At 38.1% G+C, this 23,945-nt stretch overlaps 1 protein-coding gene across 7 annotated transcripts in view; it reads right to left on the minus strand.

The window, feature by feature from the left end:
- The window catches only part of FTO (FTO alpha-ketoglutarate dependent dioxygenase), a 245,289-nt gene that overhangs the window by 106,697 nt on the left and 114,647 nt on the right, over positions 1–23,945 (minus strand). Inside the window, exon 9 of one of the 7 annotated variants that reach the window (XR_014697170.1) lies at positions 5,618–5,714. The exons of 5 other annotated variants lie outside the window; for them this stretch is intronic. Coding sequence is in view for 1 of the 2 variants with exons in the window: in XM_084533340.1 (XP_084389466.1) it covers positions 5,618–5,684 (67 nt within the window). In the remaining variant the exon portion in view is untranslated. The remainder of the gene's footprint in view (positions 1–5,617; positions 5,715–23,945) is intronic. One more of the 7 variants, XM_084533340.1, reaches the window with a different exon arrangement.

A 23,945-nucleotide genomic window follows, 5' to 3' on the forward strand; every position in this document is an offset into this window, starting at 1 on the left:
GCCTTTCTTAAATTACACATGCACATGCTTAAGTTATGAAACTATTCAATATACTTGCCAATAGTTACAAAAACTTTGATATGAAAAAAAAAAAAAGTATCAGGCAAGAAAACATGGGTTTAAAGAACCTAAAATAGCTCTCAGGCTTGTAACTGTTCATAAGAATGAATTTTTATTCAGGAAAAAAAAAAGATAAATGCCGTCCTTTTAATTATCAACATTTATCTCTGGGACAAGACCATCAGGTATATAATATAGAAGATTCTTTTAATATAGAGGACAGATGGCAACTGCACTCCTGGGACTTACTTAGACTGCCCCAGAAAAAAGAAAAAAAAAAAAAGACAACACTAAAAAATCCTATAATTTTAAAAGGCTTTGAGAATTCCCCGAGGACTGCAAGTCTGGATACAAGAAAGCTGGACTGCCTGGTTTGCAAAGCAAATGATAAAGCATTCAGGAATGTCCAGGAACTCTTCAGGACTGCAATGCACAAAATTAACTTGAAGAATACGCTTCCTTGCAATCTACAGTGGCAGCATCATACGCAGCAGACTTTCTTTTTGGAAACTAAATTATGTCAGAAGAATTTTTGATGATGTCACATGTAAATCCAGCATGGCAGATAAGAACGCTTAGGAAAGATGTAATTGGCTTGTTTGGCAAAATAAAAATATTTCAGCGAAACAAAGGTAACCCTTTAAAAATAATTCTACAAAGCACTTCAACTTGTCTTAAATCACACGCATCTCTATATGCACGTGGTATTTCATAGGCATGTTTCATACTTCACTTACAGGGTGTTAATATCATAAGCTGCGAATCAACACTTTTTTCTCGAGTGTTAATACCATTAACGTCCTGCTGGGTAAACAGCCAGAACCAAGCCGGTGTGCTCAACTGCCTCTGACAACGGTGAGCCTTCCTCCTCTTGGTCTGCAGCACAGTAAAACCATTTGCTTTTTTAAATATTAATTTTCTCATGGAAAGACCAAAAGTGTAAATAAAAGAAGAGTTTAATAGTGGTCTAGTAAAACTCGAAGAGATACTTCATGCAATAGCATTAATTAAATATTCTGCGATTGCAGAGTAATGTGATTATTACTGAGGGCTTACGTGTCTGTAAAGAAAAAAAAATAAAAACTGGAATCTAGTTGACTAAACTGTGCTCATCTCCATTGTTGATGCTTTGGGCCACAAATGAAAATTTCCATCTCAGTTTTCTTTACATTGGCTTAAAAAGCACAAAACAATAAAATGTGTAATTTTTTTCTCAAGCCTTTAAACGTAAAGAATGAAATAACGCAAATATTTTTCCTCCCTCAATTTAGACCAAAGTTTCCAAACCGCAGTATTTTACATTACGCGATGCACCCTTTAAATAATTAAACCGTTCGGCTCCATCCCTAAGTTAAAAAACATATAGAGCGAGCACAGCCATCAATACAGGATTTGCCCCTCTCTGAATTAATCCAATTATTCAAATGTCAGTTATAACTGTCAGAGAGCAGTTCCTTGGGCTGGACCAAACTGTTAAAAATTAAAACTGTTTTACCTCGTTTAGTCTCTCTGCCTTTTTAATGTAAAATCCATGGTCTTGACAAAAAGTTGTGGGATTTGACACCCAATGCAACACAACCCTATTTCTGTCATACATGCATAATTCACTTTGGAAATTTGCACTTGCTTTAAAATATTACTAAAATATACATGTAACATATGCTAATTCAGCCGCACTGGCTTGTAAGCTCCAGCCACTAGGTTATATGTAAACTTTGCCAAGTGCATACACTGTACATAAAGGGATTATAAATGAAAGAAAAGATCACTGTCCCTAGCTCTCAGTTTCCAGCCTTGGCCAAACTGACAGCCCCAAATCCCAGCAACATCTAACATGCCCTTCCTGTGGAGAAGACAGCCTGTTCTCAGAGTCTTAATTACATCCCAGCTGACTGCCCAGCGTTGCCAAAATCAGGCAACAAACGATGCACCTTCACTTGCAATATGGTCTGCTAAACAGACTCCCAGTCACACAGAAAGAAACTTTCACAACAAGGAGAAATAAAGGGACAAGCTAGCGAGGGAGGGAGAGGGCAAGCAGCAATCAAGACAAGGAAAAAACCTCTTCCCGGGCTCCTTGGGGACCGGTGAGCAGCAGCATGTAACAAACAAGGCTATCCCTCGCTCAAAACAACCTCGCAGCCCAAGGTGCCTCACGCCAAGGACTGCTGTTCTCCAAGATGGGCCACTGGAACCAAGACTCGATAGATTAATGATTGTTAAGGAAGGCTAACCAACCCCACACTGCTCAGGCCATTATAATTACAGAAGAACAGCATGCCACATTCTGCAATCGCAAATGGTATCATATGTTTTCCTGGCTGCCTTGCAGGAGGAGCTTTATTTACACAGATGAAATGCGAGAAGTGCAGATTTAAAGCAACAGCATTATTTTAAAATGAGAGTTAGCAGAATTGCACGCCTTCACGGACATCCAGACCTGTCAGAGAGCTGCTCCAGCCTGCAGGCCGACCACCACCGAAGTGCCTGCGAGGGCAGAACTCCCCCGTCCTAGCCGAGGCTGAGGGCTACGCTCACAGCATTTACAGCAGCCCCTTAAGGAAACGAATTCAACTTTACCCAAGTGCTGATAAAGCACATAATTGTCCTAGGACTGCAGGGCTTCTTTAGGGTCCGTGAAATGAAACGCCACTCTCACTAGAAGTGCTAAGGAAATCAGAGGTTATTTGCTATCGATTCACAGAACAGTAATATCAACATTATGCCAATTAGCTCCCACAAGATGGCTGCATACTTTCACTAAAGTTTATGATATGCAAACATATCATTTATGATATGCTGCCTCCTAGAAATAGTAGGTATGCACTGATATTCAGGAGGTTTTAGCTAACATCATTCCCAGAACAGCTTCCAACAGTTACTCTAAAATCACCCAGGTATCTTATTTCCCAATAAAGTTAGCTAGTTCTGCCTACCAGTCACATGCCATTTTTAGATTTATATCCTTCTTAAATACACATTTGATATAAAAATGATACTTGTATTAAAACAGGTATCTCCCCCACCAGTTTACTACTCCTTCAATCTTATTCTTTCCCTTCCACGTTTAAACTTTTACATGATGGACCATCTACAAAAGCCAAAGAATTTCATCGGGAACAAAACTGCCTGCAAAAACTGGCTGCGTACCACTGGAACAGCAAGGACATGCCACAAACAATAAATCTCAATGCTTCGTGACTGAGAGCAAAAGTATCTCCTGAAATAGCTCCAGATTAGTCAACCTTATTGACAAAAGTTTACAGGACAGAATAATTTGCACACAGCTTTGTTCTGCATTTTTTTCCCTTTCCAGCACTTTATACAAAAGAAGAATGATAGAAATCACTATAGTCAATCACATTTAAGCACAGGATTACATTTATTACCTTTTAATATAATATTCAGGAGAATTCTTAACAACGGAAGACAATTTTTATCAATACCTCAAAGACAGAAAAATTCAGCTAAATTTAGAAAACTGAACTTGATTGAAAGTAACGATCCTCCTGTTTTAGCACAAAACTAAGTCTCATTCTTACATTTTAATCTTCAGCTTTGAAGCCTATAAAGTAGGATGCAACCTGCCTACTGAGACACAGGTTAGCACCTGGTGCCTTGCAGAACTATCAAGTCACAGAATGGTTGTCAAGGCTTACGTACAAGTAGTAGAAACATTTTTTAATTCTTGCATATACTTGTTGCTAAGTATTGGCAATTTCTATATTGGCAATTATCCATATTGGCAATATGGATACATACTTTTTTTTTTCCTCTTCGTCTGTCTCTGTCTGTTGCCACTGATGTCCAAGATTTTGGTGCTGCAAGTTCTAATGTGTAGGTTATTTAATTTTATAAATAGCCCTAAGGACCCAGCTACAATGTCTGCTTAAAACAGTAAATTCTACACACGGCAGACTTCACTGAACTACGCAAAACAAACGGAGAGTACTTCTTCAAATGAGCAGTACACATTTCTGAATACTCTCCATCCAACTTAGTGGCCTATACTTTTGCAGACCCACATCCCATTTTCATTCAACTGGAAGACCGCTGCTGCAGTGGGGACAGCGACAACACAAAAGTTGTGCTGGGGATGTAAATTCATAGACATCAGAAGGTGTGAGGAATTAATAGACTGTTTTTACAAGGTGAAAGATTCAGAAACCTTCACAAAGATGTAGGTCTCCTTCTGAATGCTGTGTAGACAGGCACGTATCTTTTTGCCGAGTCACTCTGGAGTTCAGTATTAATCTCTCTTGTAAAAATACAGCGGGCAGAAGAACCATATCCAAGCCCATTCTGGGATGAATGGAAAGATCACGAGCAATCCTATTTCACGAAATCCAATCCCGTATCACCAAAATCCTCTTTTAAGAAAACTGACGTGATTTTTGTTGGCTGTTGTTAGCTGTAAAGCAGAAACTCTAAAAACAGAGGACAGATAACACTGAACAATCAGCAGAAGTTCCCTAAAACTCTATTTATATGCTGTAGGAATAATATTTGTGAACAATGAACACTTTCCTAAAGTAACATTAGCTGCACTGATACACTACCAGTCATATAGAAAAGATGTGAATCAGGTAATTCATGGTTATCCACTACTTCCAGGATTAAACTTCTTCCTAGGATTAAACTACTTCCAGGATTAACTGCTTTACTGTTTCATCCAGCAGATACAAGAAGACTTTCAGGAAGACTAAGGAAGGTGTAAAACCACGGTTAAGAAGTATAAACAGCATTTATATTACACAAAGCTGCATCTCTGCTGGACACCTCAAAGACTACTGGCATCTGATACATCAGACCATTGCATTTTCAATGTATATTACTTCTTACGTAGAAAGAAGGCGGATTCCTGAGAAGTGTTTCACCTGTGATGAAAGGGTCAAGTGCCTGTCAGCCACAGAAGAATTGGACATAGCAGAAAAGAGAGATACTCATCAGTTAGAAACAGCAAAGTGATGTACAAGCACTGCCATTTCAGTAACAATTCAAGTGGTCAACGTTTGGCCACTTGTGCAGAATACTTACAGGTTGCCTACTGATCCTGCCTCTTACAGGAATGCTGACTTCAGAGCTGCAAACATTCAGCATCTCTAGAAACAGCTTTGCAACACGTACACTAAGACTCAAACACCCTTCGCCCCCACCTCGCCCCCAAAATAAAGTCAGAGACCTAGGAGGTCTAGCAGTCTGAGTTACAGTGCACCTAAAGCATCAATAGACACAAGCAATGTCTGCAGAAGACTCGAGTTTTAGTCAAGACAAACAAAAAAGACTCGACTAAATTCGTCCCTTCAAACTACCTGCATAACTTCCTTACATAACAAACTTCACAGAACTGTAGCAGTGACAGACACTAGGGGGATTGTTATTTGCTTTTAGCATAAGAAGTCAGAGTATCTCTGGGGTGGAAGAGAGAATTTAGGTACTCTAAGAAACCATCTTCCTTTCCTTCTCTGCAAGAAAAATGATGCTGCAATACAGCTCCTAGGAGCAAGGACCTTTATTAGTGCACTAAACAGAAGAGTCAGAAATATTCAAAACTTACCCCTCGCTGATCTGGAAACAAGGACCAAAGCCTAGTGATGAAAATGGTGAGGAACTTTTCCAGTTCACTATGAATCAAAAGCATTATACATCATCACCTGTTAAGGACAAACTTCTCAATCAATCATACGACAAGTATCCAAGAGCTCCTGAAGAACAGATTTTTTCTGAAGAGAAAGGTCTTTTTCAGCTTGCGGTTCACTTTCAGACATTAAACATGAACATGGCACAGAAACCTCACAGCACCGCAAGTACAAGCCTAACATGCCACAGAAGGTGGTGCAGAAACTTGTGTTACCATCACATTAAGTGTACATAACTCCTTGTACTCAAAACAACAGCTCCGTGTGTAACCTCACCATGATGCGAGGTAAGCACCCTTACAGATCTGTCTGCCGAGGTGTGCAGAAACAAGAGAGGAAAGTGAAATGACTGCTGTTTATCTGTACTTCGGTAGACAGAAAATACAGGACACATTTTTCCTGTTTAGCTGAGAAAATGACAGTTAAGGACTGAAGACAGAAAAACTGCTGAAGCCAAGCATTCAAATAGAAATTAGGACTTTCCTAATATAACAATTACATTAGAGGATATATGAGTTCTTTAGAAGTTAATTCCCATTGTCCTCAAACCAATGGACACCATTCTAGAAGATGCCTTTAAAGCCAGAGACAAACCACTGGACTCATACAGGGACAGCAGTGAAATTAACGCCGTGTTACATACAGGAGGTCAGACTGGATGATGTAACGGTCCCTTCTGGCCTTAAACTCTATGAATCCATGAACCAGAGAACAAGAACATAGCAAAATACAGGAGACAGAAAAAATATTTTTTGTTTGTTTGTTTAAAATGTTTTTAACGTTTGTTCCTGCAAACAGAGCTGAATTCCACAATTTTGGCTAATTTTATCAATTGCATACAATTCTTAGAATGCATTATTTTAAAATGCATTAAATCTTTATTCAACAATATTTGTTTAAATTAACAATGAATAAAATCACAAAGGCATTTTTTTTCTTCCTTACAAAAAGGGCTTAGATTTAAAAATGCCCTTCTTCTCAGACGAGGGAAATGCATCATCCTACCACAGTATTCTATTAGCACAATGCTCGAATCCAGCCCTGAACATCCACTGAAATGTGCTTTTGAAGAATGCACAAGATGAATGTCATATTCACTCAGCATCCATAAATCAACTCGTATAATTTAATACCTGTTGAAATTTTCCTCCAATTTATTATATGAAATAATAACATGAGAAGTAATTACAATAAAGAAAAAGTTCAGGTGCAACAGCATTAGTTCAACATCTAGGATCAAGTGTCAGTGGAGATTAACAAATTTCATTCATTTTATCTCCAGCACTGGAGACACGCTGCTCCTAGCTTTAATAGTCAGGAATGTCTGTTAGTTAAATGACTTTGTAAAGGCAGTCAAGTGAGGGCAGACAGCGACAGTTTAATTAGGGAGCTTGCTATAACTCTATCTGGGAGCTGTAGGCACTGGACTAGAACAAGTGTAAGCGGCACTCAGTGCTGACTAGCAACCCCTCTCTCTACCCTCCCACCACCAACAAAAAAAACCCACGCCAAAAAGGAACCAACCAAAAATGTCACCAACAAAACCCCTTCACACAAAACCCCTTCAGAAGATACTTTTCAGGGCAGCTTCCCTCATTTATTCTGGCGTCAGGTTGGCTGCAGGTGAACGGGAGCAACGTAAGCGCGGCAGCAGAAGAAAGGTGAGGTTAAGAGAGCAATCATTTATCTTGTATTGATTTCTGGACACTATGTCCTAGATACATTCCAAGATAGAATGACAGCTTTCTGGTTTGTGTCAGTAAGGGAAGAAAATGACTAGCACCAGGACCCATTGTTTTCCTATCATATTTCCTCTTAGAAACATGCCACGCTTAGATTTTTATTCAGACAAGGAAATCCAAACAAGTTTATCACAGAAAAGGAGGGTTAGGGGATGGTTAATCAGCCATTTGTCTTTGCTGCCGGGTAGCTGGGAGTCAAAGGGTCAAACCCAAGCACAATTGGACCATTTGGTTTTATCTCAGGTAACCCTACATCTCTGGTAATTGAACCCATTTCACTCGGTCAGAGTTCCTGTCACTCATATTCAATGTCTGTCATTACTGAGAAATGCTTCATGACATATTACACTGACAGAACCACCACTGCAAGACTAGAAGGAATCCCCAGGCACCAAAAGTAGAAGACAATGGAAGCTTCTTTCAGACCAGTGATGTTTAACATTTTATGTGCTGACATTGTGACTGTAACCACAATATAACGAAAGCCTAGCAAATGGAAGATCAAAAAAAAATCCAGTTTATCTGCTTCAGGGACTAGCAGGCAACATCAGAAATAAAACAAACTGGCAGCTCCAAGGTTACCTGCACATAACATTAAAACCCTTGCACAAAATTATATAGAGTATCATATGTATAAATACATACACTTAGTGATGGACCTGAATATGATACTGATTTTATTTATATTACACTTGCTTTAACTGTAGTGATCCAAATCCTTTGTTTTTTTTTCCTACAATTCCTTTACTTATTAGCTGAAAATAGAAAGTGTAATTTGCATGCCTTATGCTGACAACAAGGAAAAAAAAAACAGCTTTTTAAAACTTCCGAAATGATCCTGCAGGTCAAAATTTGATGTGCAAGGATGCCAAAGTTATCAGCACCATAGTCGACGTCATCATACACTCAAAGCTGACTTCCTTGGACCACACAAATTTTTGCCAGAATCTCAATCCAGAGGCTGAAAATTTTGCAGATGCATTAACAGCACCTTAACTTTGTCAGCATGTTCATCAGAAGAAACAGTGGGTGGAAGCCTGGGAGACTTGGACCAGAAGATGGTGGAAAAAACAACAGAAGGCATTGAAGATCTCACTGTGATCAGGATGCATTTAACTCCGTTTTACCTCTTTTACTAAATATCATGGAAGCAATGTATCTAGCACATCATTTAATTAAATCTCTTCACGTAATTGATATGAAAATTGATTTAATTTCACTACATTTGAAATTTCATTTTCAAGAGCCAGCTTCAAACTAAAGGAGTTACTAGATTCCCAGCACCCTTTGCTAGGTATCCAGTCCAAGCATTATGATAAAAGCTGTAAGCTGCTATTTGAAGCAGTTTCTTGTACTGCTTTAGCGATGTCCAGACCAACCAGAGAAGTGAAATAATTTATTTCCATCCTGAGTGCCCTGAATGATAAATAAGCAGGATTAAGTTGTGCTCCCAAAATTGATGGAGGTCCAGAATTTTAGCTGAGATTAATGATATTAAACACCAGAGCTTCAAAGCGGAGACAAATATCAAAGGAACGCCAATGGCGTGGACAGTTTACTTCCATCCGATGGTCATAATGAATTCCACACAGAATGATGGAAAAATATCCTTAAACTAGACATCTCACATTTTATGAAATCAGTTTAGATTGATTTATGGAATTAAGCCATTTTTTTCCACAGCTCTTATACAATTCATTTTAAATAAGGAGCTGCAAGAGCTGTGGGATAAATAAGGAACTTTATCTTGAGCATTATTCACTCTCAGCAAAAGAAACCTGAGCGAGGAATACAAAGTAATCTTCAACTACGAAATTGCTCCGTGATGATCTGAGAATACACTGCCTTAAGTCTATAAAAGTTCTAATATCAACTAAAATAAATTATTTCTAAAGCAACCCTTATTTCTACTCTGCGAATAATCTGTATTTCATTGTGAAGTACATTCACACACAAAAGCTTAACGAGATTTAGAAACTAAGATTTGCAGCCGTAAAAGCAGTTAAGATGTCCAATAAGAAATATATGACAAAGAATAGCCCAATAATTCAGCCATTAATAAATCTGGCACAGTAACTGTTATCTTGTCACAAAGATAATACACCTCCAATCCTTCCATGCTGGATTTTTATACTATATTTATATGCTAAAAGGCTTCTTAGAACCATATGCTTCAATTCAAAGCACCAGAACCCTACTCACACGTACCTGCTCTATTCAACCAGCTGCTTTTGCCCAGTTCCCTACGCTGAATACTTCAAGCAGGGAGTAAAACTCTGGATTTGGAGTGCCATGGCCAAAGAATCCAAATGAATGATATTCAGGTCTATAGCCTAGCAGGGAAAAATGTGTTGCAACAATTTTTCTAATGCTGCAATACCATATCACCAAATGTTCCTGTCAAGGCATGGTTTAATTACCTTGGCACCCATGCCACTTATAATCACCTGTCATTAGCAACGATGCTTGCATCTGTTTACACGTCTGTCAGAAATGCCAGCCCAGATGAAGCCTAAGAATAAGACAACTTTTACTAGCGCTTGACCCCAGATGTGGAAAGGTCATCTTAAGGTTATCTAGCCCCAGAGTGAAAGGCGTACAGTAACTAAAAGGTGCTCGATTAATTCTTTAGTTTATAATCAATTTCATTAATTCTATATAGAATTAGAATGCTCTAAGCCAACAAGAAAATAGCTACATTCTTGCAAAACTATTTACTTTGTTTTTCTTTTTTTGAGATAATTTTGTGAAAATTCCCTATTTTAGCTACCCATAATAGAGTTATTCGCTATAGTCCATTAAACTGTTTATTGATTAGTTGTTTTTCAGAGGTAACCTTAAACTGGGAACAAAGAACTAAATTCTACCTCAGAATATCTGTACGGGCGATGCTATCTTTAAATGTGGGAGCGCAGCGAGCATGCCAATGAACATTTTAAAAAGCTAAGTCTTTGGGCATGGGATATTGTGAAAATCTCAGGTTTTGCTGGACTACAAATCCCAATGTTATCTTTATCCTGATTCTAGAAATGTGCATTCTATGCTGTCTCCTTTAATAACTGGTATTATTGGTCTTCTCCAAAAATTATGTGTTTTTAAGCTATTTCAAGGCATATCTGGTCTGTGATTTCCTCCACACAAAGTATCTTTCTATTGAGGCACAGCCTCCCTTTCACTTTGCCATTTCTATGGATGACAAAGGACTTCTGTGGATTTGTAAAGTACGGGAAGTCAGCAGTACTCTGGTCTTTGAACTCCAGTCAGCCATTGGGAGTTCAAGTTCATAGCAAACATTACGAAGCAGAAGAGAAAACTAGATACTCATCTACTGCACAAAGAAATACGTACCACAGTCTGACAGATAAAAATATGAAACGTGCATTTTTGTGACATGCATTTAAACTCAGTGTTACTGATTGCTGTCATCTGTTTTGCTTCAGAGCTAATCACACAGCCAGCGTCTCATCCTCATGTACACACACAGGTGAGGGACACATGCCATACCCACGGTTCATCACGGCGTTCTCCTATTCATAGCATGCTTCTATTTCAAAGGTATTGACCAACAGATAACAATGATCTTCAACGCTCCAGCTCTCAGCTGTAAAGAACTCTGTACTACACAGTTTTTGCCATACTGCTTCCTCAACATGTATTTTGCAAACATGAGGGTTCTCTCTCTTTCGTTGCTGCATATATTGCCTAGGAATTTCATCCTGGAATTTCAAAGTGCTACATGTATATAGCAGAATAAGTTGTCCAAGCTATAATAAAAAGACCTATTTAGAAGTATGGAGCAACTAAAATCTGAGCCTCAGGTTATTTAATGTAAAAGGGCAGGACTAGATAAGACAAATTCTGACTGATGTTCTGTCAAAGTCTGCTAGCAGGACTCACTAGGTATCAATTCAGTAAGCACACGAGGAAATCATGTGTGTGCATGCATGTGCACATTGAGGAGGCTAGTCTGGAAATAACATACCAAAATGAGGGAAAGAGCTTATTTCAATAAATTTTATAATTCTAGAAATAGGACTCCTGTAATAAAATGTATTTTCAATGTTTTTTGTACTAAGCCACAGGAATACTCCCTATTAGCTATTCCTGCTATCTGGCAAATATCTCTACAACAAGTACACAAATAAATCACTAAAGTAATTTTAGGGTTTTGTCCTGCAAAATTACTGCTGCAGCACTTACTCTTTAAAACCATAGCAAGTTAGCTGTATATTTAGAATTACATAAAGGATCAAAGCTCCTAATACAGGGCAGCACCACCAGGGCAATGCCCCGCACAGAGCAGATAAACACCTGCCCTTTCCTTTCCCCAAGCACGTGTATGGCATCGCTGGCATCACTGCACTCCAGCTCCTGTGGACTGGACTGGAGAAAGTGTATTGCAGCGCACTGCTTCTAGAGAGTTAAAGGACCTTCCACCAAGCTCTTCAGCTGCCAAAATTAAGAGTTTACTGCATAAGTATTTTCACATCTTTATAACGTTGTTGGAAGTAAAAGCTTGCAGATGTTACAGAAGCATGTAGCTGCAGTGAATATTACAATTTAAATGCACTTTTTATCCTTGTAAGGATGCATGAAACAAAGCCAAGAACTCTTTGGCTTTACATTCTAGTGGAATCCAAACTGGTCTGAATGACTATAAATGCTTACTGTTTGTCTTGGCTCCCACCTATATCAGATTCAGACTGAAGAATCTTAGTGAAGAAATTATAAGGGATAAAATGGATATTTCTAAATTACAAGACTGCAATTCCAGTGGCTCAGTATATCAGTTTTCTGTTTCATCTAAGCCTGCTGTAAAGAAATTGTGGGATCTGACAACAAAGGATCAAAAACATTTACTTTCATGAGCCAAAAGCTTCTTGCCTTGATTATACTGTAGATAAATTAAAAAAAAAAAAAAAAAAAAAAAAGATCAAGATCAGTTACATTTTGTTAATGAGTCAAAGGGGTGTAGGTTACCAACAGCATGGTTACCAGCAGAATTTTAAAGTGCACTCAATTTAAAACGAATACAATTGCAGTTAAGTTAATCTAATGCTGAATTTTAATGCTAGAAGTCATGTGTGTGTTACTCAAGTGACTTGCAGGTTTGTAACATTAAAAATTAAGGGGAAGCAAGCACTGCCATTGTATCTTCTATTTGATGGAGAAGCACAACACTAAGGACTGCCAGTGTATTGCCACTTAAAACAGCACCCTTTGTCTGCTCGCCTTTTTTACCTGGTATTAATGACACCTGTGTGGCCTGGCTGCCAAGCCACAAAGACACGCCAGCCACCAGCACCACTCCCCAGCACCAATCCCCAATCCCAGTGCAGTGGGATTAGCAGGTAGAAAGACACAACCCATCGTGCATGGGATGCACATCTGAACAAAAACTTTCCTCAAGGTTTGTACCAAAGCTATCTTGATAAGAAACACCATAAGCATAACTTGAGTTGTAACATCACGCTCACAGCAATGTTAGCAGTGATACAGAAGCTGCCTACAGCCAACATGCAGCTTGCCAGCCGGCGGGCAGGATGCAGATTGGGCATTTGACAACCAGAGCTCGGTTCTCAGCATCCTGGAGAGCACGCCAGCCCGTGCTGAGGGTGCACGTGGGGTGGCAGCGCACGCAGGTCAAGGCACCCGCCCATCAGCACAGCTCTGACTGTGAGCCTTGTTCAGGAGACCAAGCAGCATTTCCTGAGTCACAGCAAAGAAACATTGACTGAACATTTGGCAATACACAAACTGAGAAGTTGGGGATGATGCACATGGAACAAACCAGACAGGAATCATTTTCTTGCCTAAAGTGGCCTAGAAATTCTACAGGGTAGGGCCCCTTCCCTGTTCTTCTAATGCTCCCACACTTGGCACACGATCAACAGCTAAAACCAGAATGTTATTCATTTATCCTAGATTATCACTCCTATACCTTCCTGTAATACATGATGAACATGACTAGAAGAGAGATGCATTAATACAATGTAATCCTTAAAATCCAAAAATTGAAAAAAGATTAAGACTAAGGATGCAAGGGTGGCGGGGCAGGGGGGAAGCAGAGAATGGACAATTTCAGGAAAAAATATATTTCCTCTTTAGGCCTTTGTTGAAAGCATTGAAATCTATGGCAAAACATATGAAGAAAAAAATGAAATATTTTTTCTTGGACTGAAAGATAAATAATTTTCTGGAACAGAAAACTACTGTTACTATTGTGATAGTCAATCAAAATATTTTCTATAGAGATTTCAAACGATACAGTAGTTGGCAATTACACTTATATAAAAAATATAATAAATAAGGAGTCTACTTTCTAAATAATGCATGCTATTATTACATAATGTGAGGCAATAATGATGTCATATTTTTATTTTCCAATTATGACAGATTTTTTCAAGTTTAGGCATTTTAACATTCAAAAACAACATAGATAAACAACTAAATTCAGGTGCATATCAGCTCCATATTGAAAACAAAATGTGTTCAAAAATTTAAGCATGATGACAATTGCCAGAGCAGCTAAGAGGCCACTCATCCCAACATTTATCAATACCGGTAGCATACACAGTTTTTCCAAAACAAAAGAGGTTTGTATCCTGAAAACACAGCACTGTAACACACAGCACGCCTAGCTCACAAAATTATTAATGAAAATCATTAATTGCTGTTTTTTTTCCCCATCATATTTCTGCAGCTGACAATCCTAAACCTGCAAAAATGCCAGGCGTGCTCCAGAAGCCACAAGCTCTAAAACCCAGTTAGCCATCATCCCATCAATACGCAGCACTCACGGAACGAGCCCCAAGAGCTGCGGCGTTCCAAGACATTTTTGCCGTAAAAAAGACGATGAAAGGACTCATGAAAGAGTAGTTAGCATATCTGCAGTAAACATATTACCACCATATAGCATAGGACAAAGCTTGCCGTTTGCACCATTAGGCTAGCTACAACAAACGAGATGCTGTACGTGATGTATAGCCCAGGAAAGAAACCACAGCTGTTTGTTTTTGTAGTACATAGGTGCTCTGCACCTGAGTCTGCAAATATTTATTAAGCCTTCAATGGTGAGGTTGCAATGTGCCGACCAGCTACTGCTGAAAACCATTATCTATGGATAATTAACTATGTCAGGACACTGAGGTCCTAACATGAGGTCCTCATAATTCCCCACTAAGGGAAAGACAGTACAACATTACTGTAATATATTAGTAACATTTAACAACAGGATCGTATTATTTTTGTTTTAATAACGAAGGCTGAATACCATAGCATAGCAGGGTTTAAATTATTAGTTTCTGATGGTACAGTTTAAGCAGTGCTCAAATGCCCAGTTTTTGTTATTACTAAGCAATGTGATAGACTGACAAGCAATGACAACATGTAATTAGAAAAGGTTTTATTTGTAAACAAATAAAAGAGCATTCGTGTCCATGTTTTGTTATTATTAATGCATATTTTTTTCTTATCATTCCCTTGCAGAAGCCTAAACTTATTGGGAAGAAATAACAAATTCACAAAACATTCCTACTTTTTACTTGTCCAAAATAATTCAAATGAACTCTGGAAGCCCTTGCATTTTTTTTAAAAGCATTTTTAGAAACAGCTAGTAAAAAAAAATTCATCACGCAATAAAAAGGCTTTTTGACACATGAAGACAAAAGCTTCAGGCCGTTTATTAAGACTACTTCCTACTGTGTTGGGCTTTGTTTTATCTCATAATTAAAATCACACCTGAGCTGGGCCATCTGCGAGAGTGTATTAAGTTTCTTACAAAACATGAAAATCCTTTCATTTTTTTTCATACAAACGCCAATAAATCTTGTAGGGTTGTGCGTGCGTGTGCGACAAAAATAATACGCTTAAATAAAGGTCAGGCTTTGAGCAAAAAAGTGAGCAGGCAAAATTCTTTTTCCATATCCTTAACCAATTGTACCTCCATAACAATTACCACAGCTTAAAAGTAGTACATTCAAACAAAAAAGAAACCTTTTTTGCTTTTGATATCTGATAGTATGTTGCTTTCTCGCAGTTTCTTCTGTAAGATAAAAATAAAAATTAGCAAAAGTAGAAGGCAGAAGGATTTTCGGATTTGTATTTTCCGTATCTGTTAGCAATTAGGGTGCGCAGAAAAGGTCCGCCTGCACTCTTCAAGATCAGCAATTCTGTTAGCGTGCTAATGCATACGCTTGTAAGTTTTAATTAGAAAAAAAATCTGCATTTAATAAAGATAGATATTGACTAGAAGTCAGGCATATACCTAAAGCAGTTTGCTTTGAACATATTCATATTTAAACACAAGTAATTCTGTTTACTTTGTTGCAATCCATATTCCTTCAAAGAAAACGACATACATTCTTGAAATTATTTTAATACTTGTGTGGAGCCAGGAGGCAAATACACAAAGATTATGTTTCTTGATCTTGTGATTTTAATTATGCAATTAAAATTGCATGGTATCGTGGTAGCCTGAGCAATCCTACTCAAAGTTTTAAACTTCTCACCCAAGGCAAATTATAAAATGGCTCCCTGGCACATAACAGCACCTCGATCGCAGGGCCTAAGACATGGATGAAGGACACTGATCTTTTCCGTCTCAGTAAGAAAAAGGCAATGTATGGGATTATTGTGAAATAAAAGAAGTCATTTATCTCACATCAAGATGTACTATAATGGAGTACAAGAGGAGAGATAATCAGTATCTTGATTTTGATCAAGAAAGTTGTTTTCATAGACAAACTGAATGAGCAAGTGGATCAACTTCATGCAGAGCCCCATTGATTTCACAGGATTCAACACGCACAGAGGTCTCCCTACATTACTGGAACTTTTAATTATCAAGCAGTAAAAAGCCTTTTTTTGTTTTCTATGATGACCCTATTTAAAATTTTGATTTCTTTATAAATTTTGAAGCACCAAGCTTCAGAACTGATCTTTGCTAGCTATCACTGACTCAAATCCTACTGATGTTTACATATATTTGAGCTAAAAAATGAATTTTATTTTTATAAATTCATTTGGCACACTTAAATTGGTAAACATATTTTATTTGAGTTTTAAAATTACTTCTTGCATTAAAAATGACTAAATTAAGTGTGTGTGTCATAAATAAGAATCTGCAGCCATAAAAAACTTTCCAACTGTGTTTTGGAGTCTAATGACTATCAAATACCGAGGCTATTCTGAAAGCCCATTTTCTTCTTGGCTCGAAGGTACGTAAGACTATACTGAGTCATGTTAAGCAAGAAAAACATTTTTTAAATGTTTATCATAACAACCGAGTGGTCTGGATCCAACTCCTATCCTCTCTCCTACTGTAATCTATCTTCCTAAAAAACAAGTAGGCTCACAATACTACATAGTTCAATTGCTTTCCAAACGAAGTTTTCTTTCCTACAGACGTTGGCCAAGAGCCAAGAAACAAAGGCACTGTTCTGAGAAATGTTTTCTTATTCAATTGCACAAAAATTAAATCTTACATTTAAAAGAGAATGAGTTTGGTAATGACGATTACATGTGCCAAATTACAGTTCAGAAAGACTATTTATTAGGACCTATGTCCTGATTCTCTTCAGTTACACTGACTTAAATCAAGAGTAACTCTCTTGAATTTAGTGATGTTGTAAAATCAACCCACAAAGAGATTATGATGATAACCAGGATATTTTCACATAATACTGTCTGACATAAACATACGCTACAATTTCAAATATTCAGCAGTCTTATTATCCCTTCAGAAACCAGTACGGGCCATTACATTCTTGGACAACTTCCCTTTTCCCAGCCTCCTCTACCGAGGCAAATTTATCAAAAATTTAGTGAACACTACATTACAGCAACTATAGCAAGAGCAGACATTGCAGACACCTCCCAGTTCTGATGCAGAATGGTCCCCAACGGAGGGGTGCTTTGGCATACTGATGGATAACCTTGGTAATCTGACATCCTACGACGTAGGAGATAATGACATAGATGAGCAGGTGAAGCAACACTACATTTTATGGAATATGCTAGCAACACAGGTAGCCTTTCCGCCCCCTTACCTCTTCAATAGCAGACAAGGAGAGAATGAACCCCAGAAGGAACTTGGCTTCAAAAGAGCACTGCCTCTGGGCCTGCTCTTGAGGCAATCTGGTTTTTACACCTCACTTTGCCCAAGGCTGTGCCTAATGCACAGCTTTCCTCTGAATACGCTAAACAAATAGAAATGCGGTACTCTGGTCAGTTCAAAGTCCTGAGTTACTTCTCTGAATACACTGAAACAGTTGCCACAGGAAGAAGAACGGCCCTCTAAAAGCCATTATAATGCATATTTACTTTAAATTCTGTGGGAAAAGCAACAATGAACATGTATTAGAAGTGTACTAATATGAACTCTCTATTCAGCCTTTTCTCCTATTTTGCAAACATATAAAAGGCCCAACTTACAGAGTCAGCTTTATTTTCAAAAAATTTCATCGCTGCAGAATGAACAATAATTAAAATGAAATAATTAAAACTGAATGAAGACTGTCAAAAGAAATGAACAATATATATTTAGATGCATTATCCTTGCTGGTTTTCATTATTGCGTTGGCTCATTTTCTCCTCAATTGAATTCACAACATTTACCCATTCACAGCAGTCTGTATATTCACATCTGCACAGTGGTTGCCTATGGAAATGTGTTCAGTGTCAGCTTTCAGTGCTCCTTCTCATATGCCCTCCCAGCTGTAAATGAGGTTAGGAAACAGCACTGTAAACACAGAAGTCCTTTTGAAAGGTAAAATAGTGGAAGGAAAAAAACCTCGCAGGAAATTTGATTTGTACTGAGGTTTCATTCTTTAAAAAAACACCCAAAGCTTGACAGCATTTGAAACTATTGAAATACAAACTACTAAAGGAAGAGACGGCAGAATAAGGCATTATATTTTATGGTAGTCTTGTATTATTGATATAAGGAGAAAAGTAAGGCATTACAGTAATAATACAAGTTCACTATAAAAATGTAAGTAGCTCTTGTTCTGAGTACTGGGTTGCATTCTGTTGTTTTATATATAAATATATATAAAGAAAATCATCATTGTTTGCAATTCTTTCAACAAAAAGCAGGACACACATACAGATGTCATAAATAATGCCAAAATAAAGCCATGCTAATTTATGTAATGTGAAACTCTTAACACAAATTACTTTGCAGCGAAATTGCGCCTCCTCATATTGTGCATGTGAAATAAAAGCGAACAGATGTGCTCTTCCAAACCAGCTATTGCTACAATTAAACCAACAGTCATTTTGCAAACCAGCGAGCTACTTCATGTGTGTCTACGGTGCTAATCATCTTTCTGCACTACCGCAGCCCGGCAGATCGGCGAGTTATTTATAGAGTTATCTATCTTGCACTTTGCAGATGATGCCTAACATTATGACAACAGTGGAAAGGTCTCCGTACCTGCCTACCTAAAGCAAGTTTCTGTAAAGTAATGAATAGAGACAGCTTGGGGACCATCCACCTGCACCGCCTGCCTTTTACTGCCTGCAAAGTGAAGCCACAAGGGATTGGCAGAAGGTACTTGTCTGACAGGGCCAGGACAGCCTTTCTCCTCGGTGACAGCCCGGGCCTAGCCTCTTAAACCTGACCCACCATAATTCCTTCACAATGCGGCAGCGAGGCAGCTGACAGTAGCAGCTGCACCTCCTAAGCGAGATGGATGGAATTTTCATAACTAGTTCCCCAAGTTACATTTTACCTTCAAGATAATTTATGAGCTGCTGTGGAGCCTTGAAGAGACAATATGCTTGCCATAAAATTAACTGTAACAGTCTTGTAGGTTGTAATTAACACTGGGAGGGTAGCACCAACTGGATGAAACACATGGCATAATTGATGGTGAAACTGGAAATTAAGGAACCTAACAATATCATTACCGCGCACATCACTTTTGTGAAACCCAGGCTTTCCAGGGGTTAATTACAATCCCCTCCTAACGTACACATTCTGACGGGGAGCGGATGAATGTCACAGCTAGAAGGAGGCAGGTTTGCTGGCAAGGCCACCTTGCACCTGGACTGATGTATATATTGTTTTTTGCCTGGAAGAGATATACATGTCAAAGCAGCAGCACCGGCACCTGAACATCTGGCAGCAGGCACACTGTAGCTTAGAGATAGATGATTGCTCAAGCCTCATAGAATATTTCATTTTCTCTGTAGCCAGCATACTTAATAGCAAAGAAGAAAAAATCCTCTCTGAGAATTCACTTAATGGCACACATTATTAATTTAAATTACTTGAGCAGAGAAAAACATTTTAACTTTATATTGCCATAACTTAGCAGCAAATTAAGATTTTTTTTTCAACAGCGTATTATCATCTTGGTTTATTACATTAGTCTTTAGAAACATGCCGAGCAATCCTTTTAGCAACTTGCCTGTCAAGGGGATACTGTACTGGAGGAGCAATACTAGGGAGCTAGTTAATCGGCCATAACATTATGAGCCGCTGCCATCGTCGCGAAGAAGAAGATGCCATTCATCTGGCTGTATCTAAGGCTCCGCTGTCTGACAAAGCCTTATGGAATCATTAGCATACTGCATTTATCTGATTCTCTCTCAAATTATTTTAATGAAACTTTTTTTCTTTTTTTTTTTTTTTTGTCCCTGGACAAGATATGTGAAAATATACAGATAAATGGTGCAACAGTGTCACCTACAGGCAAGCAGAACAGCTAAAAGCCTTGTCCAGCGTTACACCCTCACACCTCAAATCCCCTCCCTCCCCTCCTCCAGCCTCCTGCCTGCCCCCAGACACAGATCTGGATTTCGGGTTGATGCACACCTCCAAAGATGAGCAGAAGGAGACGCATCTCGATACTTTCAGAGTGGTCTAATATAAAATATAAAACAATTAGAGCATAAATGTGGTAAAGAATGCCTTACAGTAAACATGCTGAACATGCCGTACAGCTGGTAAGTCATCTGGAGTGGACACATCGATTACTTCTCATCTCCTGAGCACTTTTTCAAATCCACCTTTACTAGGTTGTCAAAAATAATTCTGATAAGATTCTTTCCCAGTCAAAAAGACCAAATGTTGACCTTACCAAACAGCGCCTCTACACCCCCATAGCACCTCCACCATTACTAGATAAGGGCACTTGCTAAAATTGAGTTTAAATACAATTCAGGGCTCGAAAACAAGAAAAAAAACTTCATTTATTCAGCCTAGATGAAACTTTATAATATTACTGGGAAAGCAAACTGAGCAGATTATGCAAAATAATGATTATTCACACCAACCTTATAGGAAAACATTTAATATTTTACAGAATTTGACTAAAATCATTTTATTTGCTCAACAAATTAATGCACTGGCAGGAAGATTTGCAGAAACAGCAAATCTGAAAATCTAATATTTGAAAATTCCAATCATAAATTGTAAATTTGTAATCAAGGAAATTCACTCTAAATTGGTACCCAAACAATCATGTTCTGATCCAAACAAGGATCATATCCATTGCAGTGATAATATCTGGCGGATCAAAATAACTCACACTATGGGTTTGTGTGGACTGAATTCAGATTGATATTATTTCCGTAACCATCACAACCATCACAAATCACTTGGTAAGCCAAGGAATTTGTCTGATAGTTTTGAAGAGAAAATAAAAAAGAGAAAATGTTGACTTGCAAAAAAAGGAACTGGCAAAAAAGTTAAAATCATGGCCTAATAAACTTGTATTAAAATACCCCCCAGCATAATTTGGAGCTGAAGCTAACTCCAACACAGCCACAGGCATATCTGATGGGACCATTCAAGCTTGCCTTTGTAAAAAGAGTGGAACAAGCTCTTCTTAGCGGATCTGAAAATACACAGAAATATTTCCTTTTCCTTTCTATTATTGCCTTCACTTCACCACTTAATAGTCTTCTTCAGTTTTCCCTATAAACCCCGCATTCTTAGAGTCTGTTTCTCAGTTAATCATCCTGATACAACTCATGTCCTCTTTTTGTTTTATTTATCTCAATTTCAAATTATGTATTTTATGTCCACAGATGTTACTTTTAACACACTTCTTACCCACAAGTCCTACCTGCTCCATCACCAACCCAAGCCAATCTCTTGTACATGCCAATATGGAAACACAATTAAGTATTGTGGGTTATAAACTGAGGTGTTGCATACCTCTTCAAGTATCCCTGTTGGCTTAACTACTCAAATTTTTCAGTAATCCATAGCAGCATTTTTTTGCTACTATTAAATATGCTTTCCATTTGGGGCTGCTGTCATTTAAAAACATAAAACAAAGAATATGAAACAAATGCGTGCTATGTAACAGGTCCCTAAGGTCTCGAATTTTACAGAGCATCTTAAGAAATGCCAACTTCCTTTGTTAGCTATTTTAAACATCATCGTAGTTTGTCATTTAGTAATTTCACAGTAATTATACATTTAGAAATGAAAATTCAAACAAAATAAACAGCACAAATGTTTAAAATGCCAGAAAAATCTCATTTGTAGTCAAAATAAGTAACGGATCTGATTCTATTCGTCAGTTCATCTTCATTTCTCTGATTAGTTACACCTCCAGCCCAGCCTTCAGCCTCCCAGTGGATTGCACTTTGTGCAATCATGTTGACGTTGGCCAGGAGTTTACCACGGCACTTTCTCACCACGTATCTGTGTACAGGCATCTATGTTACCATAACTTTTAGTGTAAAAAAATAAATAAAATTAATAGAGAGCAATACAGAGCAATGCAACAGACTGCCATCCTCTTTTCGCCTTCAATCAGCCTCAATACTCTTCCTCCCAACCATCACCTAGAGCGCTCAGAGCACTGACAGCATCTTGCGCAGCTTCTACATCCATTTAATTTTTGGCTGCTCTGAGAATGCCAGCAAGGGTACCAATTAGTATCAGCTGTAACAGTTGCTTTACGTGATATACACACCTGCCTACCAGGATTCAAGAACCAATGCATTTTGCATAGGCCATCAAACACAGATATCCAATGGGAATAATCTTTGGCACTATCTACCTGAAGCACATTTGAACTGCTGACCTGAAAACAAAAGGCTCTGTATTTCATTACCAATCCCTGGAGCCATCAAATTCTAGATATGTGGAAAAACTTTAACAACACAAGTTTGACAACATTTAAGACTTAAGTCATGAACTTACACAAGCATCTGCTCACTCATGTCTCATGCAATGACATAAGCACACCACCTGGCTAGGTGAAGCCTTTGTTATCCCGTTATTTCTGCGCTGGTAACATATACCAGGTATTGAACACAGTTCTTCCAAATCCAGTTAGTTTTGTCCATCATAAAACCAAATTTTACTGCAATAATAATGGCACTAATAACCTTAACAACCACGTCCTGTTTGGACAAGGCATCTAATGCTTTACAGAGATGATAATTGCATCTTTAGACACATTTAAAAGTTTTTTGTTTTTTGAATTTTTTTTTTGACAAAGTTTTAATTTCTACAAAATTTGCAAATTATTTTTTTGGGTATATTACATACCATGGCAGCAACACACTTTGCTAAGGCAAAGGTAAGTACGGATTAATATTGCAGAAGAAAAAAACTCAGTGTCTAAGGCAAAATATACCTATGAGAATTTTGCGTTGTCTTGACCATCATTCTTGATCCCTAGTTTGTAACACCATGTCTTCAGCTGGCGTGGGCAGCTATGGAGTACGGTACAATGCTCAGGATTCTCCCAGCTTTTCTCCTTTTCCCTGCCCCTGGCAGACACCATTCTCTCTTGAAGGAATGATGACAGCTGATGCTAATGCTACTTTGTGGTTCAACTGTCTGATGATGTGGGTAACACTTTGTCTCCACAGATTATAAATTTGTCACCTCTGTCACCTCTGTGATCTATTCACTCTCCAGTCTCCTGCAGTCTGGAAACACAGTAATTTCCATCTCCAGCACTGAGATCTCCCAGTGGTAGTGAGCAAATCATTGTCAAACCCCTTGAAAAACAACACTATCTTTCTTGTACTGCAATTATGAAAGCTTAAATAAGGAAATGTCACCCCTGCTGACTTGATAAACCTGTCCAGGCAAAATAAATTCAAACCTTCAAAAAAACTTAGCCAACTATTAAAAATAAAAATAATCAAATGCACTCTGGTAGAGCGAGAAAATTATTTATCGCATAGTTTTGGAAACTTTAATTGCACTATTAAGACTAAATTGTGTCATTTGTCAGATTTGGAAGTGTCATTTTTGAAAAATCCTTCTGACACATCAGAAGGATTATATATATATTATATGTATCATATATCATATATATCATACAAGGAAGAAAAGCATTAAATCAAAAAAGGGATATGAGGAAAAATATATCCTGTAGTTATTCAGGTATGGGATGATGCATCTCGTTGGGGTTTTCAGAAACAGAGAATTAAAACTAAACTAAAATGGTAACATAACCATCAGAATAAACAATCCTCCACAAAGTGGCATAACAGAGGATGCACACAAAAGCCACACAAA

Source organism: Aythya ferina (genome assembly GCF_964211825.1).
Source record: "Aythya ferina genome assembly, chromosome: 12".
NCBI lineage: Eukaryota > Metazoa > Chordata > Aves > Anseriformes > Anatidae > Aythya > Aythya ferina.